Here is a 25247-nt window from a genome sequence, read left to right as displayed (position 1 = left end):
CACCACAACCCTCTCCACGGGCCCCGTGCGGCCAGCGGGCATCGCCATCTTCCTCCAGGGCCACGTGCGGCCTCCGGGCGCCGCCATCTTGTCTCTCAGACACCACGTGCGATGGATGGGTTTCGCTATCTTGTACACCCCCAGCCATGTGCGACCAGTGGGCGCCGCCATCTTGGCTGGGCTCCCAGGACCCCAATTCAGATGACCACACACCGCCCGAAGAAAACATCCAACTGCTGCAACGACTAGCCTCGGTGACCCTGGACCAGTCGCGGCCCTGAACACTCTCTACTGTAACGACGACGGTGCTCATCAATGGGCACGAGACGTCCTGTCTGATCGACTCTGGGAGCACGGAGAGCTTCATACACCCCGACACGGTAAGGCGCTGTTCTCTCCCCGTTCACCCCGTTAACCAAAAAAATCTCCTTGGCCTCCGAGTCTCATTCAGTAGAAATCAAGGGGTTTTGCGTAGCGAATCTCACGGTCCAGGGAAGGGAGTTTAAATACTACCGGCTTTACGTCCTTCCCCACCTCTGCGCTGCCACACTCCTAGGGTTAGATTTTCAGTGCAACTTCCAAAGCCTAACTTTCAAATTCGGCGGCCCTATACCCCCCTCACCGTCTGTGGTCTCGCGACCCTCAAGGTTGATCCACCTTCCCTGTTTGCTAACCTCACCCCGGATTGCAAACCCGTCGCCACCAGGAGCAGAGGGTACAATGCCCAGGACTGGACCTTCATTAGGTCGGAGGTCCAGCGATTACTGAGGGAAGGTGTCATTGAAGCTAGCAACAGCCCCTGGAGAGCTCAAGTAGTGGTTGTAAAGACCGGGGAGAAGCATAGGATGGTCATAGACTGTAGCCAGACCATCAACAGATATACGCAGCTTGATGCATACCCTCTCCCCCGCATATCCGACCTGGTCAACAGGATCGCGCAATACAAGGTCTTTTCCACGGTGGATCTAAAGTCCGCCTACCACCAGCTCCCCATCCGCCCTAGCGACCACAAATACACTGCTTTCAAAGCAGATGGGCAGCTCTACCACTTCCTAAGGGTTCCCTTCGGTGTCATTAATGGAGTCCCGGTCTTCCAACGAGAGATGGACCGAATGGTTGACCGGTACGGTTTGCGGGCCACATTCCCGTACCTTGATAATGTCACCATCTGCAGCCACGACCAGCAGGACCACAACACCAACCTACTAAAATTCCTCCATAACGCAAAAATCCTTAACCTCACATATAACAAGGATAAATGCGTGTTCAGCACCGACCGCCGAGCCATCCTCGGCTACGTAGTGCATAATGGAGTTATAGGCCCAGACCCTGAACACATAGAATGCGCCCCCTTATGGAGTTCCCCCTCCCTCACTGCTCCAAGACCCTGAAACGCTGCCTCGGGTTTTTCTCTTATTATGCCCATTATAGGTCCCCAACTATGCGGACAAGGCCCACCCGCTGATCCAAATCCACGGTTTTTCCCCTGTCGACAGAGGCCATCCAGGCCTTCAGCCGCATCAAAGCAGACATTGCAAAGGCCACGATGCACGCCATCGACGAGTCCCTCCCCTTCCAGGTCGAGAGCTTTGCGCAAGTCAAGGAGACACAGCCGCAGTGAGACACATCCAGAGTGGGAATTTGGAACTTGGTAATTTGGTGCAGTGAGGTAATTCGGTGCAGAATGGGAGAAGGTGCTTTTTCCCTACTGTTTTGTTCTCTCTCTTTCTTCTGGCCTGTAACTTTTAATCTGCAGGGATAGAACAAGAAAGCATCTGAGATCCTCGGAAGTTAAGTAAGTGATTTTTATCCATTTTTACTTTTATTACCTTTTCAAATTGTGTGTGGGTGGGGGGGGGGGGGAAGAAACTGAAGTGACATCACAGAAAAGCTGTGACCTGATTGGCTGGTTGGGAAGTTACACTAAATTAAAAAAATTAAGCATTGTTAAACTAATTAAACATAATTACTTATTACTTAATTATAATTTAGAGGGGTATCTAAGCCAGAGATCAGAGAGTACTGTATTTAGCTTTCACATTTATAGTAGAAATCTGGTGCTAGGAAACATATAGTTAACAGTAACTTTTTAAAAAACTTTTAAATTTAATTTACTAATTAATTGACGCAATGTCAGTTAGAGGGGTGCAGTGCTCTGACTGTGAGATGTGGCAGGTCCGGGAGGCTTCCAGCGTCCTGGATGGCTTCATCTGCAGAAAGTGCACCCAACTGGAGCTCCTCACAGACCGCATGGTTCAGTTGGAGCAGCAGTTGGATGCACTTAGGAGCATGCAGGTGGCGGAAAGCGTCATAGATAGCAGATATATAAATGTGGTCACACCCAAGGTGCAGGCAGAGAAATGGGTGACCACCAGAAAGGGCAGGCAGTCAGTGCAGGAATCCCCTGTGGTTGTCCCCCTCTCAAACAGGTATACCCCTTTGGATACTGTTGTGGGGAATAGCCGATCAGGGGAAAACAGCAGCAGCCAGAGCAGTGGCACCACGGCTGGCTCTGACGTTCAGAAGGGAGGGTCAAAGCGCAGAAGAGCAATAGTCATAGGGAACTCTATAGTCGGGGGCACAGCCAGGCGCTTCTGTGGACATGAAAGAGACTCCAGGATGGTATGTTGCCTCCCTGGTGCCAGGGTCAAGGATCTCTCCGAACGGGTAGCGGGCATCCTGAAGGGGGAGGGCAAACAGGCAGAGGTTGTTGTACATATTGGTACTAACGACATAGAGAGGAAGGGGCATGAGGTCCTGCAGCAGGAGTTCAGGGAGCTAGGCAGAAAGTTAAAAGACAGGACCTCTAGAGTTGTAATCTCGGGATTACTCCCTGTGCAACGTGCCAGTGAGGCTAGAAATAGGAAGATAGAGCAGCTAAACACGTGGCTAAACAGCTGGTATAGGAGGGAGGGTTTCCGTTATCTGGACCACTGGGAGCTCTTCTGGGGCAGGTCTGACCTGTATAAGGACGGGTTGCATCTAAACTGGAGGGGCATAAATATCCTGGCCGCAAGGTTTGCTAGTGTCACACGGGAGGGTTTAAACTAGTATGGCAAGGGGGTGGGCACCAGAGCAATAGGTCAGAAGGTGAAAGCATTGAGGGAGAACTAGGGAATAGGGCCAGTATGGCTCTGAGGCAGAGCAGACAGGGAGAAGTTGCTGAACACAGCGGGTCTGGTGGCCTGAAGTGCATATGTTTTAATGCAAGAAGTATTGCGGGGAAGGCAGATGAACTTAGAGCTTGGATTAGTACTTGGAACTATGATGCTGTTGCCACTACAGAGACCTGGTTGAGGGAAGGACAGGATTGGCAGCTAAACGTTCAGGATTTAGATGTTTCAGGTGGGATAGAGGGGGATGTAAAAGGGGTGGTGGAGTTGCGCTACTGGTTAGGGAGAATATCACAGCTGTACTATGGGAGGACACCTCAGAGGGCAATGAGGCTATATGGGTAGAGATCAGGAATAAGAAGGGTGCAGTCACAATGTTGGGGGTTTACTACAGGCCTCCCAACAGCCAGCGGGAGATAGAGGAGCAGATAGGTAGACAGATTTTGGAAAAGAGTAAAAACAACAGGATTGTCGTGATGGAAGACTTCAACTTCCCCAATATTGACTGGGACTCGCTTAGTGCCAGGGGCTTAGACGGGGCAGAGTTTGTCAGACGCATCCAGGAGGGCTTCTTAAAACAATATGTAGATAGTCCAACTAGGGGAGGGGCTGTACTGGACCTGGTATTGGGGAATGAGCCCGGCCAGGTGGCAGAAGTTTCAGTAGGGAAGCATTTCGGGAACAGTGACCACAATTCAGTAAGTTTTAAAGTGCTGGTGGACAAGGATAAGAGTGGTCCTAGGGTGAATGTGCTAAATTGGGGGAAGGCTAATTATAACAATATTAGGCGGGAACTGAAGAACCTAGATTGGGGGCGGATGTTTGAGGGTAAATCAACCTCTGACATGTGGGAGGCATTCAAGTGTCAATTGAAAGGAATTCAGACCGGCATGTTCCTGTGAGGAAGAAGGATAAATACAGCAAATTTCGGGAACCTTGGATAACGAGACATATAGTAGGCCTCGTCAAAAAGAAAAAGGAGGCATTTGTCAGGGCTAGAGGGCTGGGAACAGACAAAGCCTGTGTGGAATATAAGGAAAGTAGGAAGGAACTTAAGCAAGGAGTCAGGAGGGCTAGAAGGGGTCACGAAAAGTCATTGTCAAATAAGGTTAAGGAAAATCCCAAGGCTTTTTACACATACATAAAAAACAAGAGGGTAGCCAGGGAAAGGGTTGGCCCACTGAAGGATAGGCAAGGGAATCTATGTGTGGAACCAGAGGAAATGGGCGAGGTACTAAATGAATACTTTGCATCAGTATTCACCAAAGAGAAGGAATTGGTGGATGTTGAGTCTGGAGAAGGGTGTGTAGATAGCCTGGGTCACATTGAGATCCAAAAAGACGAGGTGTTGGGCGTCTTGAGAAATATTAAGGTAGATAAGTCCCCAGGGACTGATGAGATCTACCCCAGAATACTGAAGGAGGCTAGAGGGGAAATTTCTGAGGCCTTGACAGAAATCTTTGGATCCTCACTGTCTTCAGGTGATGTCCCGGAGGACTGGAGAATAGCCAATGCTGTTCCTTTGTTTAAGAAGGGTAGCAAGGATAATCCAGGGAACTACAGGTGAGCCTTACGTCAGTGATAGGGAAATTACTGGAGAGAATTCTTTGAGACAGGATCTACTACCATTTCAAAGAAAATGGACGTATTAGTGAGAGGCAGCATGGTTTTGTCTCACTAACATGATAGAGTTTTTCGAAGAGGTCACAAAGATGATTGATGCAGGTAGGGCAGTGGATGTTGTCTATATGGATTCAGTAAAGCCTTTGACAAGGTCCCTCATGGGAGACTGGTACAAAAGGTGAAGTCACACGGGATCAGGGGTGAGCTGGCAAGGTGGATACAGAACTGGCTAGGTCATAGAAGGCAGAGAGTAGCAATGGAGAGGTGATTTTCTAATTGGAGGGTTGTGACTAGTGGTGTTCCGCAGGGATCAGTGCTGGGACCTTTGCTGTTCGTAGTATATCTAAATGATTTGGAGGAAAATGTAACTGGTCTGATGAGTAAATTTGCAGACGACACAAAGGTTGGTGGAATTGCGGATAGCGATGAGGACTGTCAGAGGATACAGCAGGATTTAGATTGTTTGGAGACTTGGGCGGAGAGATGGCAGATGGAGTTTAATCCGGACAAATGTGAGGTAATGCATTTTGGAAGGTCGAATGCAGGTAAGGAATATACAGTGAATGGTAGAACCCTCAAGAGTATTGAAAGTCAGAGAGATCTAGGTGTACAGGTCCACAGGTCACTGAAAGGGGCAACACAGGTGGAGAAGGTAGTCAAGAAGGCATACGACATGCTTGCCTTCATTGGCCGGGGCATTGAGTATAAGAATTGGCAAGTCATGTTGCAGCTGTATAGAACCTATGTTAGGCCACACTTGGAGTATAGTGTTCAATTCTGGTCGCCACACTACCAGAAGGATGTGGAGGCTTTAGAGAGGGTGCAGAAGAAATTTACCAGGATGTTGCCTGGTATGGAGGGCATTAGGTATGAGGAGCGGCTGAATAAACTCGGTTTGTTCTCACTGGAACGATGGAGGTTGAGGGGCGACCTGATAGAGGTTTACAAAATTATGAGGGCATAGACAGAGTGGATAGTCAAGAGGCTTTTCCCCAGGGTAGAGGGGTCAATTACTAGGGGGCATAGGTTTAAGGTGCGAGGGGCAAGGTTTCGAGTAGATGTACAAGGCAAGTTTCTTACACAGAGGGTAGTGGGTGCCTGGAACTCACTACCGGAGGAGGTGGTGGAAGCAGGGACGATAGTGACATTTAAGGGGCATCTTGACAAATACATGAATAGGATGGGAATAGAGGGATACGGACACAGGAAGTGTAGAAGATTGTAGTTTAGTTGGGCAGCATTGTCGGCACAGGCTTGGAGGGCCGAAGGGCCTGTTCCTGTGCTGTACTTTTCTTTGTTCTTTGTTCTTTTGTCCAACGTAGCTCTAGCGGCCACACTCAACCAAGCGGGCAGACCCGCGGCCTTCTTCTCCCGTACCCTCCATGCTTCCGAAATCCGCCACTCCTCAGTCGAAAAGGAGGCCCAAGCCATAGTAGAAGCTGTGCGACATTGGAGGCATTACCTGGCCGGCAGGAGATTCACTCTCCTCACGGACCAACGGTCGGTTGCTTTCATATTCGATAATGCACAGCGGGGCAAGATAAAAAACGACAAGATCTTACGGTGGAGGATCGAACTCTCCACCTACAATCTTGTATCGTCCCGGGAAGCTGAACGAGCCTCCTGATGCCCTATCCCGCAGCACATGTGCCAATGCACAAGTGGACCGCCTCCGAGCCCTCCACGAGGACCTCTGCCACCCAGGGGTCACTCGATTCTTCCATTTCATCAAGACCCGCAACCTGCCCTACTCCATCGAGGAGGTCAGGACAGCCACCAGGAACTGCCAAATCTGCGCGGAGTGCAAGCCGCACTTTTACAGGCCAGAGAAAGCGCACCTGATAAATGCTTCCCGTCCCTTTGAACGCCTCAGTATGGCCTTCAAAAGCCCCCTCCCTCCACCGACCGCAACACGTACTTCCTGAACGAGTTTGACGAGTACTCCTGGTTCCCATTCGCCATCCCCTGCCCCGACATGACCGCAGCCACCGTCATAAAAGTCCTCCACAGTTTCTTTACGCTGTTCGGTTTCCCCGCCTACATACACAGCGATAGGGGGTCCTCTTTTATGAGCGATGAACTGCATCAATTCCTGCTCAGCAAGGGCATTGCCTCGAGCAGGACAACCAGTTACAACCCGCGGGGAAACGGATAGGGAGAGAGGGAGAACGGAACGGTCTGGAAGACCATCCTACTGGCCCTACGGTCCAGGAATCTCCCAGTCTCCCGCTGCCCTCCACTCCATCCGGTCACTGCTGTGTACCACGACCAACCAAACACCTCACGAATGTCTCCTTGTCTTCCCTAGGAAGTCCTCCTCTGGGACCTTGCTCCCGACCTGGCTGGCAGCTCCTGGACCCATCCTGGTTCCGCAAACACGTGCGGGCACACAAATCACCCATTGGTCGAGAGGGTCCATCTCCTCCACACTAACCCTCAATACGCCTACGTGGCGTACCCCGACGGCCGACAGGATACGGTCTCCCTACGGGACCTGCCGCCCGCTGGATCCCCACCAGTCCCACCCTCCCTCCCACCGGCGCACCCCACATCTGCCCCCTTCTCAGGTGGATCGGTTCTCCCACCGGTCCCGTCGAGGGGTGATGAAGCAGCTGCCGAAGAAGTCGAAGCCACGCTCCCGGAGCCACAGACACCCAAGCCGCCGCCTGCATCACCACCAAAGCTACGACGATCGCAGAAGACGACCAGGGCCCCCGATCGACTAATTACTTCATTCTGAAATGTAAATAAATTTTGTAAATAGTTGCGATGTAACGAGGCGAAACACTGTACGGAGGTATACCAGGTACCTTCATAACCTTAACTTCTACCATTCTGTAATGCGAGGCCACCACCCCGCCGGAGCCACCAACGCCGGACTTTTTTTTTTTAAACAGGGGGTGAATGTGGTAGTCAGTATTAGAGGCATTACGGTACTCTGTAATTCCGGAAGACCATTGGTGTAGAAGGTACTCTGTTCTCATTCGTTAAGCATGTCTGCTGGCTCTGCCCAGCAAGGCAGGGTATAAGAGCCCGTGTCGCCCCAGCAGCTGCCTTCTGTACCTGCGCTGCTGGGGGAAACATCTAGTGTAATAAAGCCTTCGATTGTCTCCAATCTCGCTTCTGGAGTTATTGATCGAGCATCAACCCTTCCCTGAAGTGAAATTTGACCATCTCGTTTCTTGACTCACCACTGAAAGTTGGATACTTGCAGTGAGGGACTATGCACACAAACCACTTTGTGCCAAAGCTTGTTGCAGTTTATCGAATCACCAATATAATAGGCCAACTATCGCGGTTCACTCTTTGGTTTCTGCAGATTTACTGAAACAGCAAACAAAGCCCAGAAAGAAGAGCGACACACTGTGGTTAGCACTGCTGCCTCGCAACGCCAGGGTCCCAGGTTCCATTCAAAGCCCAGAGTGACTGTGTGTAGTTTGTACAATCTCCCCATGTCTGCGTGGGTTTCCTCCGGGTGCTCCGGTTTCCTCCCGCAGTCCAAAGATGTGCAGGTTAGGTGAATTGGCCATGATCAATAGTGTCCAAAACGGATAGGGGGTTTACTAGGTTATGGGGATACGGAGCGGGAGTGGGCCTGGGGTGCTCTTTCAGAGGGTCGGTGCAAACCTGATGGGCTGAATGGCCTCCTTCTTCACTGTAGGGGTTCGATGATTCTAAGAACCACAGTGAAACCTGGTCTTACACTCTCAGTCCACTGACAAGTGAAAAATACTGACACATCACAACAGTCCAAAATATTTCACAATGCAAAAGATATAAAAAGCACCTTGAAACAATGGACAGATACACCTTTGTGTACCAAGCCCCATTTACCCAGGGTAACTTGACTTGGGAAACTAGTGCACATTTGAAGGACCTGGTGGGTTATGTGAGAGAGTGTTGTCAGTTTCTTCTTAGTACAACCCAGAATGGAGGCAAGTCATCTCTCCCCTGAATTTGGCTTTGGTCACATTTTCATAGTCTATAGAACTTCTCCAACAGTGTCCTTTATGTTTACTGGTAAATTTATAAAGTGATAACCAGGAGCGGATTATTTTACTATCGTTAATGCTTTAGCGTAGGTGTCAGCCCTCGTTAGTATCCACTACGCCAGGTGCTGGTAAATCAAAATGAACCCAAAGTTAAATAAAGATCACACTTGAAATGCTGAGACCCTGCTTCCCCAACGGCATCTGACACAATAAGGGACAGGAGGATTGGATAGATGCCTGAAAAGCAAAGATTTTGTGGAAAGAGCAGGGAGTGGGACTATTTTGATGTCTGTTTCAAAGAGCTATACAGTGGGACAGTGAGTGGATTGACTGTCTTCTCTACTGTATGACTATGAGATTACAGATTGAAATAGTGAATGTGGGGAGTGTGGAGCCTTATTCTCAATGCTTCTGCTTTCAATACTCATTTCAACAGTGACAACACAGGAGTGCCATCACGCCCAGTAGCCACCCTGTTCCCTCCTCACGTGCCCTCAGCTCCAATCTATATACCCTGTGAGGCAGGCCCCACCCTCGGAGTACAGTCTTTGAATTGCCATCAAATCGACTAGTTCATTACTTGGGCAGTCGGAACAGGGGCTGGATGATGGTGCACTAGATTTAATTTAAGTGCCTGCCCAAGTTATATTGAATCTCTGGAATGACATTATGCACTGGTGTGTGGAATCAAACTGTCCGCTTTAAATACCTCAATTGTTGCTTTTGCTAAGCAGAGTTTCAAATCCTTTCGCTCTTCACATTCTCGAGCAATTACGTTCTCAACTACCTGTTGGGAAAATAGGTGGAGTGAGACAAGAAGCAGACACGAGCTGAAAACTGCCTCGATCTTACCAAACATACCAGACTTTGAGATAATCAAAAGTGACAAAGCCCACAGATGCTATTAAAAACTCCAAACACATTCAGTTTCCCACATCACAGCATTGGAATAATTTCATTGCCCTGCAACCCACACTGCTTCCACCTTCAGAGGCACACTGGGACACACAGCTCACAAATTAATAGCTTTGCCTAGTTCACTGCTCCAACCCAATGGTCAGCCTGAGGGATGAATCCTTCACTCAAAGCAGCCCAATCATTCTCACAGATGGAACTTTGGCAAGTATGAAAAGATAAGTAGGGCAGTTGGAAAATTCCAGTTTGCCATACAGAACCAGAGTGTAAGGGTCCTTCCTGTTTGTTTCCTGTTTATTCCCCTATTTTCCCATTGTTTTATTTTTGCTATTGCCATTTTGATTCATTGACTAGTAATGGGCTTGTGACTTTTATGCAGCCTGTATCTTTAATTCAAGCGGAAGCAATGGCCTGTGACTTTAATTCAAGCAGGAAGAATTGGAAGACATCAGTGATGACTCGCTTTGATTGACTTGGCTGGTGGCCAATGAATTGGCCCAAAACTCTGTGTTCTGCCCAGCAACAGGCGGTGATTGGATATTATTTCTATGAGGTGTTTCTCAGAGTCACAAGGCTTGTGTTTTGTTTCAGTTTCGATTCTGCAGGTTGAATGGAGGAATCTAAACCATTCACTCCAGGAATATCTAGTTAATTCTCACCAGAAGGCCACTGTGCAGAACTGGCTGTGCACGCTGAATCCAGAATCTGCTCACTCTCTCTCCCCAGAAACGGCTGAAGCAGAGACCAGAATCTGATAACTGTCTTTCCAGAACAGGCTGGTCTGAAGCTCTCCTACAAAATCTGTGAGTAAAATATTGCTAACTGCAAGGAAGGCTGTAGTCCAGAGTCTACAGTCACAGGCTGTAGACCAGAGACTTTAAACCACACTCATACTGTGAAGAGCGTGCATTGAAGAACTCATCATCTGAAGCAAGGACTTTTATCTTTTGACCTTAATCCTTATTCTTTTTTACCCTTTTCCTTCCATTCTGTGTTTGTCTGTCTGGTCTGTGTGGGTGGAAGGTGGGGCAGTTAAGGTGGGGGGGGGGGTCAGATATTAAAGGGCATTTGATCAACCGTTTAACCACTTCATATTTGTATTAGTAATAAATAAACAGTAATTGTGTTTAAACTTACAAACCTGGTGACTGTAATTATTGGGCAGCCAAGGGCCAAGGTTTTGGGGTATTTTTATACGAATTATCACTTAATTCACTTGTGTTGTGACTCTGGGACGAGTGGGGCTGGACTTAGTGTCGTAACATAATTTTGGGGCTCGACTGGGACTTTTGGAACGCTAGATGGCAAATGTGGGTGCCAGTATAAACTAAAGAGACACCAGGTTTGTAGTGGCTCTAAGGATTTTCTTCAGGTAGACGACTTAACTCTGGTTTACTTAAAAGAGCTTCACAAAGCCAAGCCAGTCGAACGGATGGGTGAATATAAAATAGAGGTACCAGCTGGTGCTAGGAAGGTGGAGATAATTGAAGTGATTGCTCAACATTTAAATTTGATAGAGATGCGAGGAACACAGAAGAGTCCACGAGGCAGTGTAGCACCAGGGATATTTTCTGGTGGGGAAAATTGAGCTGGAGAGTGTTCGATTGCAGTTCGACCATGAAAGGGGATTAAAAAGAATAGAAATGGAAAGGGAGCTAAAGCTAAAAGGGAAAAGATATGAGAATGAAGCAAAAAGAAACAGAGGTGAAAACGAGGAGGGAAGAAAAAGAATACACAAAAGAGAGAGAGGGGGTTCCAGCTTAAGAGATACTACAAATGAGTGGGAAGCTGCCAGAAAGTGATGGGGAACTTAATCCGAGATCAGAACCCAGTGGCGATATGGTTAAATTTGTATAATGAGGAGGAGGTAGAAACATTTTTAGAGCTTTAGTGGAAATAACATCTCAAATGTAGAGGCCAAGAACAAAGTGGACATTACCCATGCAGAGTAAACTTGCGGGGCAGGCACAGGGGGTTCATGCTGCAGAGTAAACTGGCGGGGCAGGCACAGGGGGTTCATGCTGCAGAGTAAACTGGCGGGGCGGGCACAGGGGGTTCATGCTGCAGAGTAAACTGGCGGGGCAGGCACAGGGGGTTCATGCTGCAGAGTAAACTGGCGGGGCGGGCACAGGGGGTTCATGCTGCAGAGTAAACTGGCGGGGCAGGCACAGGGGGTTCATGCTGCAGAGTAAACTGGCGGGGCAGGCACAGGGGGTTCATGCTGCAGAGTAAACTGGCGGGGCAGGCACAGGACGTTCATGCTGCAGAGTAAACTGGCGGGGCAGGCACAGGCTGGCGGGGCAGGCACAGAGGGTTCATGCTGCAGAGTAAACTGGCGGGGCGGGCACAGGGGGTACATGCTGCAGAGTAAACTGGCGGGGCAGGCACAGGGGGTTCATGCTGCAGAGTAAACTGGCAGGGCAGGCACAGGCTGGCGGGGCGGGCACAGGGGGTTCATGCTGCAGAGTAAACTGGCGGGGCAGGCACAGGGGGTTCATGCTGCAGAGTAAACTGGCGGGGCAGACACAGGGGGTTCATGCTGCAGAGTAAACTGGCGGGGCAGGCACAGGCTGGCGGGGCGGGCACAGGGGGTTCATGCTGCAGAGTAAACTGGCGGGGCAGGCACAGGGGGTTCATGCTGCAGAGTAAACTGGCAGGGCAGGCACAGGGGGTTCATGCTGCAGAGTAAACTGGCGGGGCAGGCACAGGGGGTTCATGCTGCAGAGTAAACTGGCGGGGCAGGCACAGGGGGTTCATGCTGCAGAGTAAACTGGCGGGGCAGGCACAGGGGGTTCATGCTGCGGAGTAAACTGGCGGGGCGGGCACAGGCTGGCGGGGCAGGCACAGGGGGTTCTTGCTGCAGAGGAAACTGGCGGGGCAGGCACAGGGGGTTCATGCTGCAGAGTAAACTGGCGGGGCAGGCACAGGACGTTCATGCTGCAGAGTAAGCTGGCGGGGCAGGCACAGGGGGTTCATGCTGCAGAGTAAACTGGTGGGGCGGGCACAGGCTGGCGGGGCAGGCATAGGGGTTCATGCTGCAGAATAAACTGGCGGGGCGGGCACAGGGGGTTCATGCTGCAGAGTAAACTGGCGGGGCGGGCACAGGACGTTCATGCTGCAGAGTAAACTGGCGGGGCGGGCACAGGGGGTTCATGCTGCAGAGTAAACTGGTGGGGCGGGCACAGGATGTTCATGCTGCAGAGTAAACTGGCGGGGCAGGCACAGGGGGTTCATGCTGCAGAGTAAACTGGCGGGGCAGGCACAGGGGGTTCATGCTGCAGAGTAAACTGGCGGGGCGGGCACAGGCTGTCGGGGCAGGCACAGGATATTCGTGCTGCAGAGTAAACTGGCGGGGCAGGCACAGGGAGTTCATGCTGCAGAGTAAACTGGTGGGGCAGGCACAGGGGGTTCATGCTGCAGAGTAAACTAGCGGGGCAGGCACGGGGTTCGTGCTGCAGAGTAAACTGGCGGGGCAGGCACAGGGGGTTCATGCTGCAGAGTAAACTGGCGGGGCAGGCACAGGACGTTCATGCTGCAGAGTAAACTGGCGGGGCAGGCACAGGGGGTTCATGCTGCAGTGTAAACTTGCGGGGCAGGCACAGGCTGGCGGGGCAGGCACAGGACGTTCATGCTGCAGAGTAAACTGGCGGGGCAGGCACAGGACGTTCATGCTGCAGAGTAAACTGGCAGGGCGGGCACAGGGGGTTCATGCTGCAGAGTAAACTGGCGGGGCAGGCACAGGGGGTTCATGCTGCAGAGTAAATTGGCGGGGCAGGCACAGGCTGGCGGGGCAGGCACAGGGGGTTCATGCTGCAGAGTAAACTGGCAGGGCAGGCACAGGGGGTTCATGCTGCAGAGTAAACTGGCGGGGCAGGCACAGGTGTTCATGCTGCAGAGTAAACTGGCGGGGCAGGCACAGGACGTTCATGCTGCAGAGTAAACTGGCGGGGCAGGCACAGGGGTTCATGCTGCAGAGTAAACTGGCAGGGCAGGCACAGGGGGTTCATGCTGCAGAGTAAACTGGCGGGGCGGGCACAGGGGGTTCATGCTGCAGAGTAAACTGGCAGGGCAGGCACAGGGGGTTCATGCTGCAGAGTAAACTGGCAGGGCAGGCACAGGGGGTTCATGCTGCAGAGTAAACTGGCGGGGCAGGCACAGGGGGTTCATGCTGCAGAGTAAACTGGCGGGGCGGGCACAGGGGGTTCATGCTGCAGAGTAAACTGGCGGGGCAGGCACAGGCTGGCGGGGCAGGCACTGAACATTCATGCTGCAGAGTAAACTGGCAGGGCAGGCACAGGGGTTCATGCTGCAGAGTAAACTGGCGGGGCAGGCACAGGGGGTTCATGTTGCAGAGTAAACTGGCGGGGCGGGCACAGGGGGTTCATGCTGCAGAGTAAACTGGCGGGGCAGGCACAGGCTGGCGGGGCAGGCACTGAACATTCATGCTGCAGAGTAAACTGGCAGGGCAGGCACAGGGGTTCATGCTGCAGAGTAAACTGGCGGGGCAGGCACAGTTGTTCATGCTGCAGAGTAAACTGGCGGGGCAGGCACAGGGGATCATGCTGCAGAGTAAACTGGCGGGGCAGGCACAGGGGGTTCATGCTTCAGAGTAAACTGGCAGGGCAGGCACAGGGGTTCATGCTGCAGAGTAAACTGGCGGGGCAGGCACAGGGGGTTCATGCTGCAGAGTAAATTGGCGGGGCAGGCACAGGCTGGCGGGGCAGGCACTGGACGTTCATGCTGCAGAGTAAACTGGCAGGGCAGGCACAGGGGTTCATGCTGCAGAGTAAACTGGCAGGGCAGGCACAGGGGGTTCATGCTGCAGAGTAAACTGGCAGGGCAGGCACAGGGGGTTCATGCTGCAGAGTAAACTGGCAGGGCAGGCACAGGGGGTTCATGCTGCAGAGTAAACTGGCGGGGCAGGCACAGGGGGTTCATGCTGCAGAGTAAACTGGCGGGGCGGGCACAGGGAGTTCATGCTGCAGAGTAAACTGGCGGGGCAGGCACAGGGGGTTCATGCTGCAGAGTAAACTGGCTGGGCAGGCACAGGGGGTTCATGCTGCAGAGTAAACAGGCGGGGCAGGCACAGGGGGTTCATGCTGCAGAGTAAACTGGCGGGGCAGGCACAGGGGTTTCATGCTGCAGAGTAAACTGGCGGGGCAGGCACAGGGGGTTCATGCTGCAGAGTAAACTGGCGGGGCAGGCACAGGACGTTCATGCTGCAGAGTAAACTGGCGGGGCAGGCACAGGGGTTTCATGCTGCAGAGTAAACTGGCGGGGCAGGCACAGGGGGTTCATGCTGCAGAGTAAACTGGCGGGGCAGGCACAGGACGTTCATGCTGCAGAGTAAACTGGCGGGGCAGGCACAGGGGTTTCATGCTGCAGAGTAAACTGGCGGGGCAGGCACAGGGGGTTCATGCTGCAGAGTAAACTGGCGGGGCAGGCACAGGGGGTTCATGCTGCAGAGTAAACTGGCAGGGCAGGCACAGGGGGTTCATGCTGCAGAGTAAACTGGCGGGGCAGGCACAGGGGGTTCATGCTGCAGAGTAAACTGGCGGGGCAGGCACAGGGGGTTCATGCTGCAGAGTAAACTGGCGGGGCGGGCACAGGGGGTTCATGCTGCAGAGTAAACTGGCGGGGCAGGCACAGGCCGGCGGGGCAGGCACTGAACATTCATGCTGCAGAGTAAACTGGCAGGGCAGGCACAGGGGTTCATGCTGCAGAGTAAACTGGCGGGGCAGGCACAGGTGTTCATGCTGCAGAGTAAACTGGCGGGGCAGGCACAGGGGATCATGCTGCAGAGTAAACTGGCGGGGCAGGCACAGGGGGTTCATGCTTCAGAGTAAACTGGCAGGGCAGGCACAGGGGTTCATGCTGCAGAGTAAACTGGCGGGGCAGGCACAGGGGGTTCATGCTGCAGAGTAAATTGGCGGGGCAGGCACAGGCTGGCGGGGCAGGCACTGGACGTTCATGCTGCAGAGTAAACTGGCAGGGCAGGCACAGGGGTTCATGCTGCAGAGTAAACTGGCAGGGCAGGCACAGGGGGTTCATGCTGCAGAGTAAACTGGCCGGGCGGGCACAGGGGGTTCATGCTGCAGAGTAAACTGGCAGGGCAGGCACAGGGGGTTCATGCTGCAGAGTAAACTGGCGGGGCGGGCACAGGCTGGCGGGGCAGGCACAGGGGTTCATGCTGCAGAGTAAACTGGCGGGGCAGGCACAGGGGGTTCATGCTGCAGAGTAAACTGGCGGGGCAGGCACAGGGGGTTCATGCTGCAGAGTAAACTGGCGGGGCGGGCACAGGGAGTTCATGCTGCAGAGTAAACTGGCGGGCAGGCACAGGGGGTTCATGCTGCAGAGTAAACTGGCTGGGCAGGCACAGGGGGTTCATGCTGCAGAGTAAACAGGCGGGGCAGGCACAGGGGGTTCATGCTGCAGAGTAAACTGGCGGGGCAGGCACAGGACGTTCATGCTGCAGAGTAAACTGGCGGGGCAGGCACAGGGGTTTCATGCTGCAGAGTAAACTGGCGGGGCAGGCACAGGGGGTTCATGCTGCAGAGTAAACTGGCGGGGCAGGCACAGGGGGTTCATGCTGCAGAGTAAACTGGCAGGGCAGGCACAGGGGGTTCATGCTGCAGAGTAAACTGGCGGGGCAGGCACAGGGGGTTCATGCTGCAGAGTAAACTGGCGGGGCAGGCACAGGGGGTTCATGCTGCAGAGTAAACTGGCAGGGCAGGCACAGGGGGTTCATGCTGCAGAGTAAACTGGCGGGGCAGGCACAGGACGTTCATGCTGCAGAGTAAACTGGCGGGGCAGGCACAGGGGTTTCATGCTGCAGAGTAAACTGGCGGGGCAGGCACAGGGGGTTCATGCTGCAGAGTAAACTGGCGGGGCAGGCACAGGGGGTTCATGCTGCAGAGTAAACTGGCGGGCAGGCACAGGGGGTTCATGCTGCAGAGTAAACTGGCGGGGCAGGCACAGGACGTTCATGCTGCAGAGTAAACTGGCGGGGCAGGCACAGGGGGTTCATGCTTCCCTGTCAGAGTTGGAAGTCTAAGAATTATGATGTGATAAAAAAGGCTATTCTGGGTGCATATGAATTGGTTCCTGAATCATACAGGCACAAGTTTTGGTATTTGAGGAGACAGCCTGAGAGGAGGAGGAATTTCTTCAGCCAGAGGGTGGTGAATCTGTGGAACTCTTTGCTGCAGAAGGCTGTGGAGGCCAATTCACTGAGCGTCTTTAAAACAGAGATAGATAGGATCTTGATTAATAAGGGGATCAGCGGATATGGGGAGAAGGCAGGAGAATGGGCTGAGAAACACATCAGCCATGATTGAATAGCGGAGCAGACTCGATGGGCCGAATGGTCTGGTCTAATTCTGCTTCTACGTCTTATGATTCGGCTATGCGGATGAAACTTTTTCAATGGAATTGTAAAGGTCCTTCCTATTTGTTCCTGTTTATTCCTTTATTTCCCCTTTCTGTTATTTTTTGCTATTACCATTTTGATCCATGGAGTATGCAGCCTGTATCTTTAAATCAAGCAGGAAGAATTGGAAGGCATCAGTGATGACTCACTTTGATTGACTTGGCTGGTGGTCAATGAATTTGCTCAAATGTGTGTGCGCTGATTGTTGGTCAGTGATGATTGGTTCTGGTCGTCCTGATATGTGTTACAATGCTGGAGTTTGTTTCACTTTGGATTCTGCAGGATGGATGGAGAAATCTAGCCAACTCACTCCAGAAATATCCAGTTAATTCTCATCAAAAGGCCGCTGTGAGAATCTGATAACTCTCTCTGCAGAAAAGATTGATTTGAAGCACGGACCAGAATCTGATAACTGTCTCTAAGAACAGGCTGATGTGAAGCCAGAGGCCTCTTCTGCAAAAGCTGTAAAATGTACTGCTGAACTGCAAAGAAGATCTTTCTGAGCTGCAGACAAGGGGCTTCCAGCCACACAAACTGTGAAGAAAGTGTGCTGAAGAATTCATCTTCTGAAGCAAAAACTCTTTACCTTTGAACTTTAATCCTTATTATGTCTTACACCTTTCTACCCCTCCGTGTTTGTCTGTCTTGTGTGTGTGTGTGTGTATAGAGGGTTGGACAATTAAAGGGGGTCGTAGGTTAGCTTGTTTGTTATCCATCTGCAATTGTAGCATGCTTCATCTTTTTTCCTGTTGTAAATAAATTGTGTTTCAACTTACAAACCTGGTGACTGTAATTATTGAGCAGCCAAGGGTCAAAGATTTGGAAATTTTTACAAGAATTGTTAGTTAATTCACTTGTGTTGTGACTGGGGCCTGTGGAGCTGGAATTGACCATGCAGTCGCCCAGGGGGACGTAACAAAATGATTCCTCAAAGAGATAACATTTAGTAGAGGACCTGATTCTGAGATTTCTAAGCCTGAAGGTGTGAGGAAAGAGGAGTCCGAATTTAAGAGTGCCGTCAGGGATGAAGAGTCAGATGAGAGTCCTGAATTTTATTTTGGTTATGATTATGAAGTAATGATAAACAGCTGTTACAGAACAGACCTGTCACTGCTGATCTTGAACAAATGGTAAATATTTCTTCCAAAGCTAGTAAAGAGGACAGCAAATCGAAAGAAGAAAGCGACTTGGACTTTCCTAAAAGTAATTTGTTACAGCCTCTAACTTTGGAGGGTGCAGAGGAAGTTTACCAGGACGTTGCCTGGTCTGGAGGGTGTTAGCTATGTGGAGAGGTTGAATAGGCTCGGACTGTTTTAATTAGAAAGACGGAGGTGGAGGGGTGACCTGATAGAGGTCTACAAGATTATGAGAGGCATGGATAGTGTAGATGGCCAAAACAAAACACAAGCCTTTGCCAGGGTGGAGGGGTGAATCACCATGGAGCAAATTCTAGAGGAGATGTGCGAGGCAGGTTTTTTTACAGAGGGTGATGAGTGCCTGGAACGCGTTTCCGGGGAGGTTCCGGAAGCAGATACATTAATGGCATTCAAAAGGCATCTTGACAAACACATGGATAGGATGGGTATAGAGGGATACGGCACTAGGAAGTGCTGAGGGTGTTGGCAAAGGTTAGTATCATGACCGGTACAGGCCGAAGGGGAGGTATGTTAGTTTTCTGATTATTCCAATATTTCCTCATTCTTTTATTTTTGCTATTACCATTTTGATTCATGGGTAAGTAATGGACCCCTGACATTAAGCAGCCTGTATCTTTTTTAAAAAATATATATTTTATTCAAATTTTTTGGCCAAACATAAAAATACAAAGTTTTTCCTTTTTAACAACAATAAAGCAATATAAATAACAGTGGCCAGTTTTTAACAAATAAATAAATAATATATAAACAAAAAACTAAATGGGAACTGCCTTATCAAAAATAATTACTCTCCAAAAATACAATCCAACAGTCCAATATACATTACCTAATACAAATATCTATACATATACTGAGACATCCCAGAGAACCCACCCCCACCACCTTTGAAAGCACCTTCGCCACCCCCACCCAGAACCCCTGTAGTGCCGGACATGGCCAGAACATGTGGGTGTGGTTCGCTGGGTTTCTCGAGCATCTCCCACACCTATCCTCTACCCCGAAAAATTTACTGAGCCGTGCTCCAGTCATATGCGCCCTGTGTAGAACCTTGAATTGTATCAGGCTTAGCCTGGCACACGAGGACGACGAGTTTACCCTACATAGGGCATCAGCCCACAGCCCCTCCTCAATCTCTTCCGCCAGCTCTTCTTCCCATTTCCCTTTCAGCTCATCTACCATGATCTCCCCCTCGTCCCTCATTTCCCTATATATATCCGACACCCTACCATCCCCCACCCATGTCTCTGAGATCACTCTATCCTGCACCTCCTGCGTAGGGAGCTGCGGGAATTCCCTCACCTGTTGCCTCGCAAAAGCCCTCAGTTGCATATACCGAAATGCATTCCCTTGGGGCAACCCATATTTTTCCGTCAGCGCTCCCAGACTCGCAAACGTCCCATCTACGAACAGATCTCTCAGTTGTACTACCCCAGCTCTTTGCCATGCTCCAAATCCCCCATCCATTCTCCCCGGAACAAACCTATGGTTATTTCTTATCGGGGACCGCACCGAGTCTCCCATCCTTCCCCTATGCCGTCTCCACTGCCCCCAAATTTTTAATGTTGCCACCACCACTGGGCTTGTGGTGTATTTCTTCGGGGAGAACGGCAACGGCGCCGTCACCATTGCTTGTAGGCTGGTCCCCTTGCAGGACGCCATCTCCAATCTCTTCCACGCCGCTCCCTCCCCTTCTCCCATCCACTTACACACCATTGAGATATTGGCGGCCCAGTAATAATCACTTAGGCTGGGTAGTGCCAGCCCCCCCCCCCTATCCCTACTACGCTGCAAGAACCCCCTCCTCACTCTCGGGGTCTTCCCAGCCCACACAAAACTCATAACACCTTTCTCAATTCTCTTGAAAAAAGCCTTCGTGACCATCACCGGGAGGCACTGAAACACAAAGAGGAATCTCGGGAGGACTACCATTTTAACCGCCTGCACCCTTCCTGCCAGTGACAGGGACACCATGTCCCATCTCTTGAAATCCTCCTCCACCTGTTCCACCAATCGTGTTAAATTAAGCCGGTGTAAGGTTCCCCAATTCCTGGCTATCTGAATCCATAAGTACCGGAAATCTCTTGTTACCTTCCTCAGCGGTAAATCATCTATTCCCCTGCTCTGCTCCCCCGGATGCACCACAAACACCTCACTTTTCCCCATGTTCAATTTGTACCCCGAAAAATCCCCAAACTCCCTAAGTATCCGCATTATCTCTGGCATCCCCTCCACCGGGTCCGCCACATACAACAACAAATCATCTGCATACAAAGATACCCGGTGTTCTTCTCCTCCCCTAAGCACTCCCCTCCACTTCCTGGAACCCCTCAGTGCTATGGCCAGGGGCTCAATCGCCACTGCAAACAGTAACGGAGACAGGGGACACCCCTGCCTCGTCCCTCTATGAAGACGCAAGTAATTAGACCTCTGTCTATTCATGACCACACTCGCCACCGGGGCCCTATACAGCAGCTGTACCCATCCGGTATACCCTTCTCCAAAACCAAATCTCCTCAGCACCTCCCACAGATAATCCCACTCCACTCTGTCGAATGCTTTCTCGGCATCCATCGCCACCACTATCTCCGCCTCCCCCTCTGGCGGGGGCATCATCATTACCCCTAGCAACCTCCGTATGTTCGTGTTCAGCTGTCTCCCCTTCACGAACCCGGTTTGGTCCTCATGGACCACCCCCAGGACACAATCCTCTATCCTCATCGCCATCACCTTGGCCAGAATCTTAGCATCTACATTTAAAAGGGAAATGGGCCTGTAGGACCCGCATTGCAGCGGGTCTTTTTCGTTCTTTAAAAGGAGCGACATAGTCGGGGGCAGCTGCCCCCTTTCCCTAGCCTCATTAAAGGTTCTCGTCAAAAGCGGGGCCAGCAAGTCCATATACTTACTATAAAATTCCACCGGGAATCCGTCTGGTCCGGGGCCTTCCCCGCCTGCATGCTCCCAATCCCTTTTACCACTTCCTCCATCTCAATCTGTGCTCCCAGTCCCGCCCTCTCCTGCTCCTCCACCTTAGGGAATTCCAGCTGATCCAAGAAACACATCATTCTCTCCTTCCCTTCCGGGGGGTGAGCTTTATATAACCTTTCATAAAATGCCTTGAACACCCCATTCACTCTCTCCGCTCCCCGTTCCATCTCTCCCTCCTCATCTCTCACTCGCTCCTATCTCCCTCGCTGCTCCCCTCTTCCTCGGTGGGCCAGTAACCAACTCGCCTTCTCTCCATATTCATACTGTACACCCTGTGCCCTCCTCCATTGTGCCTCTGCATTACCCGTGGTCAACAGGTCAAATTCTACGTGTAGCCTTTGTCTTTCCCTGTACAGTCCCTCCTCCGGTGCCTCCGCATATTGCCTGTCCACCCTCAAATGTTCTTTCAGCAACCGCTCCCTTTCCTTACCCTCCTGCTTTCCTTTATGTGCCCTGATGGATATCAGTTCCCCTCTAACCACTGCCTTCAACGCCTCCCAGACCACTCCCACCTGAACCTCCCCATTGTCATTAAGCTCGAAGTACCTTTCAATACACCCCCCTCACCCTTAAACATACCCCCTCATCCGCCAATAATCCCATATCCATTCTCCAGAGTTGGTGCTGTTCTTTTTCCTCTTCTAATTCCAGGTCCACCCAATGTGGAGCGTGGTCAGAGATAGCTATGCCCGTACATTCCGTCCCTGTCACCTTCGGAATCAGTGCCCTTCCCAAAACAACAAAAGTCTATCCGTGAGTATACTTTGTGGACATAGGAGAAAAACGAGAACTCCTTACTTCTAGGCCTGCTAAATCTCCAGGGGACTACTCCTCCCATCTGCTCCATGAAGTCCTTGAGGACCATAGCCGCTGCCGGCCTCCTCCCGGTCCTGGACCTCGATCTGTCCAGCCCTGGGTCCAGCACCGTATTAAAGTCTCCCCCCATTACCAACTTTCCCGCCTCCAGGTCCAGGATACGTCCCAACATACGCCTCATAAAATTTGCATCATCCCAGTTCGGGGCATATACATTCACTAGAACCACCGCCTCCCCTTGCAATCTGCCACTCACCATCACGTATCTACCCCCACTATGGTCTTTGCCTCAAACAGTACCCGTTTCCCCACTAAAATAGCCACCCCCCTGTTCTTCGCATCTAAACTCGAGTGAAACACCTGCCCCACCCATCCTTTACGTAGTCTGACCTGGTCTGTCAGTTTCAGATGCGCCTCCTGCAACATAACCACATCTGCCTTTAATTTCTTTAGGTGCGCGAGTACCCGTGCCCTTTTAATCGGCCCGTTCAGCCCTCTCACGTTCCACGTGATCAGCCGGGTTGGGGGGCTCTTTACCCCCCCCCCCTTGTCGACTAGCCATCCCCTTTTTTAACCCAGCTCCTCACCCAGTTCCCACGTACCCGTATATCCCCCCGACGGCGCCCTCCCGCCTTGACCACCCCACCCCATACCAGCTCCCCCTTCTCCCCAGCAGCAGCAACCCAGTTAACCCCCCCCCCCCCCTCCGCTAGATCCCTTTCTAACGTAGTTGCACCCCCCATGTTGCTCCCAGAAGTCAGCAAACTCTGGCTGACCTCGGCTTCCCCCCTTGTCCTCGGCCCCCACTGTGCGAGGCCCCCTCCTTCCTGCGTCCCTGTTCCCGCCATATTTACCATAGCACGGGAACAAAGCCCGCGTTTCCCACTTGGCCCCGCCCCTAATGACCGGCGCCCACAGTTCCTCATCCTCCTCCCCCCCCTCCCCCACAACATGGGGAAGAGAGAAAAGTTACAGGGTCGCAAGATTAACAACTTGAAAAATCATCCCCTCCCCCTTTTTCCCCCCCTCACCCCACCACTTTGTCCCAAACGTTCTTTTTCTCGCCCGTCTATTCCAGCTTCTCGTCCACAATAAATGTCCACGCCTCTTCTGCAGTCTCAAAGTACATAGAACATAGAACATAGAATACAGCGCAGTACAGGCCCTTCGGCCCACGATGTTGCACCGAAACAAAAGCCATCTAACCTACACTATGCCATTATCATCCATATGTTTATCCAATAAACTTTTAAATGCCCTCAATGTTGGCGAGTTCACTACTGTAGCAGGTAGGGCATTCCACGGCCTCACTACTCTTTGCGTAAAGAACCTACCTCTGACCTCTGTCCTATATCTATTACCCCTCAGTTTAAAGTTATGTCCCCTCGTACCAGCCATATCCATCCACGGGGGAAGGCTCTCACTGTCCACCCTATCCAACCCCCTGATCATTTTGTATGCCTCTATTAAGTCTCCTCTTAACCTTCTTCTCTCCAACGAAAACAACCTCAAGTCCATCAGCCTTTCCTCATAAGATTTTCCCTCCATACCAGGCAACATCCTGGTAAATCTCCTCTGCACCCGCTCCAAAGCCTCCACGTCCTTCCTATAATGCGGTGACCAGAACTGTACGCAATACTCCAAATGCGGCCGTACCAGAGTTCTGTACAGCTGCAACATGACCTCCCGACTCCGGAACTCAATCCCTCTACCAATAAAGGCCAACACTCCATAGGCCTTCTTCACAACCCTATCAACCTGGGTGGCAACTTTCAGGGATCTATGTACATGGACACCTAGATCCCTCTGCTCATCCACACTTTCAAGAACTTTACCATTAGCCAGATATTCCGCATTCCTGTTATTCCTTCCAAAGTGAATCACCTCACACTTCTCTACATTAAACTCCATTTGCCAACTCTCTGCCCAGCTCTGCAGCTTATCTATATCCCTCTGTAACCTGCTACATCCTTCCACACTATCGACAACACCACCGACTTTAGTATCGTCTGCAAATTTACTCACCCACCCTTCTGCGCCTTCCTCTAGGACATTGATAAAAATGACAAACAGCAACGGCCCCAGAACAGATCCTTGTGGTACTCCACTTGTGACTGTACTCCATTCTGAACATTTCCCATCAACCACCACACTCTGTCTTCTTTCAGCTAGCCAATTTCTGATCCACATCTCTAAATCACCCTCAATCCCAGCCTCCGTATTTTTTGCAATAGCCTACCGTGGGGAACCTTATCAAACGCTTTGCTGAAATCCATATACACCACATCAACTGCTCTACCCTCGTCTACCTGTTCAGTCACCTTCTCAAAGAACTCAATAAGGTTTGTGAGGCATGACCTACCCTTCACAAAGCCATGCTGACTATCCCTGATCATATTATTCCTATCTAGATGATTATAAATCTTGTCTCTTATAATCCCCTCCAAGACTTTACCCACTACAGACGTGAGGCTCACCGGTCTATAGTTGCCGGGGTTGTCTCTGCTCCCCTTTTTGAACAAAGGGACCACATCTGCTGTCCTCTAGTCCTCTGGCACTATTCCTGTAGCCAATGCTGACATAAAAATCAAAGCCAAAGGTCCAGCAATCTCTTCCCTGGCCTCCCATAGAATCCTAGGATAAATCCCATCAGGTCCCGGGGACTTATCTATTTTCAGCCTGTCCAGAATTGCCAACACCTCTTCCCTACGTACCTCAATGCCATCTATTCTATTAGCCTGGGGCTCAGCATTCTCCTCCACAACATTATCTTTTTCCTGAGTGAATACTGACGAAAAATATTCATTTAGTATCTCGCCTATCTCTTCAGACTCCACACACAATTTCCCATCCCTGTCCTTGACTGGTCCTACACTTTCCCTAGTCATTCGCTTATTCCTGACATACCTATAGAAAGCTTTTGGGTTTTCCTTGATCCTTCCTGCCAAATACTTCTCATGTCCCCTCCTTGCTCGTCTTAGCTCTCTCTTTAGATCCTTCCTCGCTACCTTGTAACTATCCATCGCCCCAACCGAAACTTCACACTTCATCTTCACATAGGCCTCCTTCTTCCTCTTAACAAGAGATTCCACTTCCTTGGTAAACCACGGTTCCCTCGCTCGACGCCTTCCTCCCTGTCTGACCGGTACATACTTATCAAGAACACGCAGTAGCTGATCCTTGAACAAGCCCCACTTATCCAGTGTGCCCAACACTT

General features: G+C 51.2%; 1 protein-coding gene across 1 annotated transcript in view; it reads right to left on the bottom strand.

The window, feature by feature from the left end:
• The window catches only part of LOC140398802 (coiled-coil domain-containing protein 183-like), a 168024-nt gene that overhangs the window by 115749 nt on the left and 27028 nt on the right, over window positions 1-25247 (bottom strand). Inside the window, exon 3 of the mRNA XM_072487768.1 lies at window positions 9438-9515. Within this exon, the coding sequence (XP_072343869.1) occupies window positions 9438-9515 (78 nt within the window). The remainder of the gene's footprint in view (window positions 1-9437; window positions 9516-25247) is intronic.

This window comes from Scyliorhinus torazame, chromosome 22, assembly GCF_047496885.1.
Source record: "Scyliorhinus torazame isolate Kashiwa2021f chromosome 22, sScyTor2.1, whole genome shotgun sequence".
In the NCBI taxonomy this organism is placed as follows: domain Eukaryota; kingdom Metazoa; phylum Chordata; class Chondrichthyes; order Carcharhiniformes; family Scyliorhinidae; genus Scyliorhinus; species Scyliorhinus torazame.
This window is presented reverse-complemented; position numbering and strand designations above follow the sequence as displayed.